This window comes from Juglans microcarpa x Juglans regia, chromosome 8D (genome assembly GCF_004785595.1).
Source record: "Juglans microcarpa x Juglans regia isolate MS1-56 chromosome 8D, Jm3101_v1.0, whole genome shotgun sequence".
In the NCBI taxonomy this organism is placed as follows: Eukaryota; Viridiplantae; Streptophyta; class Magnoliopsida; order Fagales; family Juglandaceae; genus Juglans; species Juglans microcarpa x Juglans regia.
The window spans coordinates 23,134,076-23,139,556 of NC_054608.1; the positions used below are offsets into that span (position 1 = coordinate 23,134,076).

Below are 5,481 nucleotides of genomic sequence, written 5' to 3' on the forward strand. Positions count from 1 at the left end.
TTGAACACAAAGACAATTCATAACGTTCGAACGAATTCATGTGTGTTCGAACATATTTCAAAATCGTTCAAACACGTCACTACTGTTCGAACTTAAAATTTTTTCCGTTCGAACCATTTTCTAGGACGAATTTAAACCGTGACAAAAAAAATTTTCGTTCGAACGTGTTCGAACTGTTTCCTTCAATTTCGTCCCAAAAGAAATTTTTTGGGACGAAATGGTGATTTTCGTCCCAAAATACCTTTTGGCACAGTGATATTGGAACGACTTTGGGACGAATTTTTTTCGTCCCAAAAATTATTTTGGGACGAAATTGGGGTCTTTTGGGACGAAAATTTTCGTCCCAAAAGACCCTTTCTGTTGTAGTGCCATAATCTAGATAAGATGATTGCAGTGCTTTCTTCACAAATGCAAATCACAATTGCATTCAACAAATCTTCAAGTTGGATTTCAAAACTATTTTTGTAGTGGTTCTCATCCTTGGCTTGGCTAAGAAACAAGGGTCCGAGCATAATTTATTAGTCCCATTGCTTATTTATTTTTATTTGTTTTGAATGTATGCACTACAATTTAAATAATGGAATTTTTGTCAAATTCCCCCACCCCAACCTCTTGTACTCTCCTATTTAGTTTTAATTAATGAAAGTTTGATTAAAGATTAAAAAAAAAACATAATGCATCACATTAAAATTTTCCATTGATTTCGTCTCCAGGGCATGATCAAATAATGCCTGCTCCACACAATACAATGACTTACTATTGACATGATCACAATTTTATTTGTAAGATGACTTAATTTTAAACTTCTCTTGCCAATCAAATCACACAATGTGGAGGATCTTGTGTCGTACACATCAACTTGTAAATATAATTAACCTTATTTTTTTGCTTACTCTTTTGTGTTAGAATATTATGTTACAATATTAGCATATTTAAAAGATATTCATAATTGTTAATGTCGTGTTTCATATGCCTTTGAGTTAGGTTTTCAAAATTGGGCCTGCGAAAATAGAGGAGAAGGCAATTGAAAGAGGGTGGCCTTGGACCCGGGGAGTATTCGATGCCAAAATTAGTATCGTATTTTGAAAATTTGTAAATAATGAAAGAGTTAAGGGATTAGAGAGCGTTTCTCGCTCTTGGAAATTGCTATTTATACCGAGTGTTTCTCTAACATTAGAAATTTCAATGTTGTTGTTTTATATCCAAATATAAAAATAATATACTATTTAAATAGGTTGGTGGAAAATATTCCTTCCAACCTAATGTAGGGCGGCTAGAAATAAAAAAAAAAAAAAGAGAAAAGAAATGGAAGCCCTACGTTATTTAAATATTGATATTTTCTAGATGAGATTTAAATAGAGAAATACTTTGTGTCCCAAAAATGGATCCCAAATTTGTGCCCCGAATGACTTTTTTTTTTTTTTTTTACTTCGTGATTAAGAAAGCGTTTTTTAACGATGTTATGAATTTTTTATTTTTTTAAAAAATGTTTATAATGATTAAAAAAATACATGAAAAATAAAAAATAAAAAAGTGAAATAGACCGTTCGGGATCCTTATTCGGGACCCATTTTCGGTGAACGTAGCGATGCTCATTTCAATATAGTGCTTCTGATCATCCTTGGCTTGGCTAAGAAACAAGGGTCAGAGCCTAATTTATTGGTCCCATTAGTTATTTATTTTTATTTGTTTTGTTTGTATGCACTGCAATTTATATAACAGAATTTTTGTGATCAAGTTCCCCCACCCCAATCTCTACATTTTCTACACCATCTTCACGTGCGGTTGGTATAATTTGCCGCCGCTAAGTAAGCTCTCAACTCCCAGTACCTACTACTTATTCAAACTTCTTGACAAAATTAGTCTGACCGATCAAAACGCTAATCTGTCTTATATATGTTGTCAGCTATACACATGGGAAAGGGACTTTTTTATTCTTTTGAGTTGTTGGCATGCATGCATGAAGTAAATTTGATTTTATATATATTAAGGAAAAAGTTAGTTTGCCCACCAATTGTTACCGTTCTATTTGACTGTTCAGAAATTTTTATTTTTATTTTGTTTACTTGATGTATAATTTTTTCTACCATCTACCAACTCGAGCGATACGAATGCTACACAAAATCAATTTGAAACCGATCCGATTAATTATATATATATATAGCAGCCAATCCTGATCAATAGTCGGCTCCCTTGACAAACTCTTATAATATATACTAGATTCTTTGAAATTCGTGCATGATATCGTCACAAAGAGATTATAGCCACCAGGATCGATATAAAAAGGTCATATGGTTGAAGGCTAAAGCATATGTTCCACAACAATCCATTTAAACAGAAAAGCAAAGCTTCAGTACTAATGGCTTACGCAATGCATCTTAGCATTCTTGATTCAATCCGAAATTGCAAACTCTCTACATTGCTCCCACCTAAAAGACCCGTCTCAGCTTTAACAAGAGGAAAAGGTGGCGATGTACCTCATCCTTTTCAAAGAATGGCCCCTGAAGAAAACTCAAGTATTGACTCTACTATCGTCCGACGATCAGCAAATTACCATCCTACCATTTGGCATTATGATTACATCCAATCAATAAGAAGCGAATATGTGGTAAAGTGTGCGATTTCTATTTTTTTATTGTTTGTGTCAATAGTTTTTATAATTGTTGTTGGTTTATTTGAGAATTGGTTTATTTGTAGGGGGAGTTATTCACCCGAAAGATTGAGAAGCTTAAGGAAGAAGTAACAATGATGTTTCAGAACGTGGTGGATCCTATAAAGCAATTTGAGCTAATTGACACTTTGCAAAGACTTGGAGTATCTTACCACTTTGAGGACGAAATAAGGAGGATATTGGAAAATAAACACATTACTAATCATAATGGTGATGTTTGCGAGAAGCAAAGTTTATATGCCACAGCAATTGAGTTTAGGCTCATGAGACAACACGGATATGATATACCTCAAGGTAAACTAAATACCAGTAATGCTTTGACAAAAAATAAGTATCATACTCATCTCGTTTATTTTTTAACAATTGGTGAGCATTGTTGATTGTAGACACATTCAAAAGTTTCTTCAATGAAAAAGGGGATTTCAAAGAATGTCTATGTGTTGACATTGAAGGAATGCTTGCTTTGTATGAAGCCTCATTCCACTTGAGAGAAGGTGAAAGCATCTTGGAGGAAGCAAGAGATTTTGCAACCAAACATCTTAAAGAGTATGTGGATCAAAGCAAAGATCAATGTCTTTGTACGATGGTGAATCATGCCCTAGAGCTTCCATTGCATTGGAGAGTGATAAGGTCTGAAGCAAGGTGGTTCATTGATGCATATAGAAGAAGAGAAGATATGAACCCTACCTTGCTTGAGCTTGCAGAAATGGATTTTAATATGGTACAAGCAGTTCACCAAGAAGATCTAAAAGAAGTGTCCAGGTAAAAAGACATGTTTATCCTCATTTTATAACTTGGATCTTAGCCGAAAAAGCTACAAGGAGGTTTAGGGCATGTTTAAATACTTGAAGTATTTTAGAAATTGTGAACAGTAGAGTGAAATGATTTGAGTGAAGATGTTTTATAAGAGTTTTGAGAAAGAAGAAAGAAAAAGTTGAATAAAAATATTATAAAATTAAAAAAATTATTTGAATATAATTTTTTTAATATAATTTTTATTTTGAAGTTTGTAAAAATTATATTGATTCTTGATTTTCAATATTGATTTGGTAATGATTTGGTCAAAAGATTGGAAATTTAAAATTAAAAAGTACTTTTAGTTTGAGTAACGTTTGGGAATGAAATTTTGAGAATTCGCATGTTTGCCAAATATCTCCTTACTTGATATATATTAGGTTAGAGAGGAAAGAAAATGCAATATATGCTCGATTTCTAAAACTAATATTATTTTCTTGTCTCGCACAAAAGGTGGTGGAGGAGTACTGGCCTGGGAGATTTGAGCTTTGCAAGGGATAGAGTGGTGGAAAATTTCCTTTGGGCAACGGGAGCATTATTTCAACCTCAATTTGGACATGAGAGGAGAATGTTAGCAAAGCTCGGTGCATTGTTGACAATTGTAGATGATGTCTATGATGTCTATGGCACTTTAGAAGAACTTGAGCTCTTCACGGATGCTATTGAAAGGTTTGTATTAACAGCAGCACACCTCAAATACTTCAAATATGGCTGCTTATCTTTGATGCAAATACTTACATATAATTTGTTCATGTGATCTAGATGGGATGTCAACGAAATGGAACAACTTCCTTATTATATGCAAATTTGTTTCCTTTCTGTCTACAACACGGTTAATGAAATGGCTTTTGACACTCTCAAGGAAAAGGGATGCAACATCGTTTGGTACATGAGAAAGGCGGTAAGGCCCAGACTTTCTTTTTCATCACTATTTACCCTAGAACTTATTATCTATAATAACTCTTCTAATTCATTGATCCACCACAAATCTTTTAGTGGGCAGATATATGCAAATCTTATTTGTTGGAGGCAAAATGGTTTTACAATGGATATACACCAACCCTTCAAGAATACCTTGAATATGGATGGATGACAATAACAATAGCAAATATACTGGTGCATTGTTATTTTTTCGTCACAAATCCCATAACAAAGGAAGCCTTGGATTCATTGGAAGAGTATCCCGATATAATTCGTTTATCATCATTCATTGTGCGACTTGCAGATGATCTCGGAACATCTACGGTTAGGAAAACATACTATCCTAATTCTTTTATCAACATTTATTTTGGGCTACTTCACATGAACATAGGATAACATGTTTTTATGTGTTTTGTAACCTAGGACGAGTTAAAGAGGGGGGATAATCCCAAATCAATCCAATGCTACATGAACGACACTGGTGCCAGTGAGGAAGATTCTCGTCAATACATGAGGTCCTTGATTAGTGCAACATGGAAGACAATTAATGGAAATCGCATTGCAAGTTCTCCATTCTCTGAAACATTTAATGAGATCGCAACGAACATTGCAAGGGTGTCCCAGTTCATGTACCAACATGGAGATGGGCACGGCATTGTAAACCGTGAGACGAAGGACCGGGTGCTAGCGTTGTTTATTCACCCCATTCCCATAGCTAAGAATTGATGAATGATTGGCAAAATGACATATATATTTCTACTTTTTTCCATGTTTGTTTCTTATATTTGTAGACTGGATCATATGTCAAAGGTAACTTGTCTGTTTACCTCACTAATAATACCGCTCCTTGCGAAATTAAATGATGTACAAGCCAATCAAAATTCAATAAAGTCTCTTGTTTCTCTTGGAAGGAAATACAAGTTTGATCTCTATAATATTATTGATGTATCACATGTTACATTTCTTTCCTGACATATATATATATATATCCCTGCATGCACACAATGTAGATCAAGCCGAATTGATTTCTGACTGCGTGCATGTAACTATTTTTACGTACTTTTTTATTGTTCATCTCAATAGTTTTTGCATTG

General features: G+C 34.0%; 1 protein-coding gene across 1 annotated transcript; it reads left to right on the plus strand.

The window, feature by feature from the left end:
- Positions 1-2,330: 2,330 nt before the first annotated feature.
- Positions 2,331-5,128, plus strand: LOC121242311 (myrcene synthase, chloroplastic-like). The gene is made up of 8 exons (XM_041140195.1): positions 2,331-2,465; positions 2,523-2,608; positions 2,698-2,965; positions 3,058-3,433; positions 3,920-4,135; positions 4,229-4,367; positions 4,463-4,711; positions 4,811-5,128. Exons 1-8 carry the CDS (start codon positions 2,360-2,362, stop codon positions 5,111-5,113), a joined length of 1,743 nt encoding a protein of 580 aa, XP_040996129.1. The 5' UTR covers positions 2,331-2,359; the 3' UTR covers positions 5,114-5,128.
- Positions 5,129-5,481: the final 353 nt, after the last annotated feature.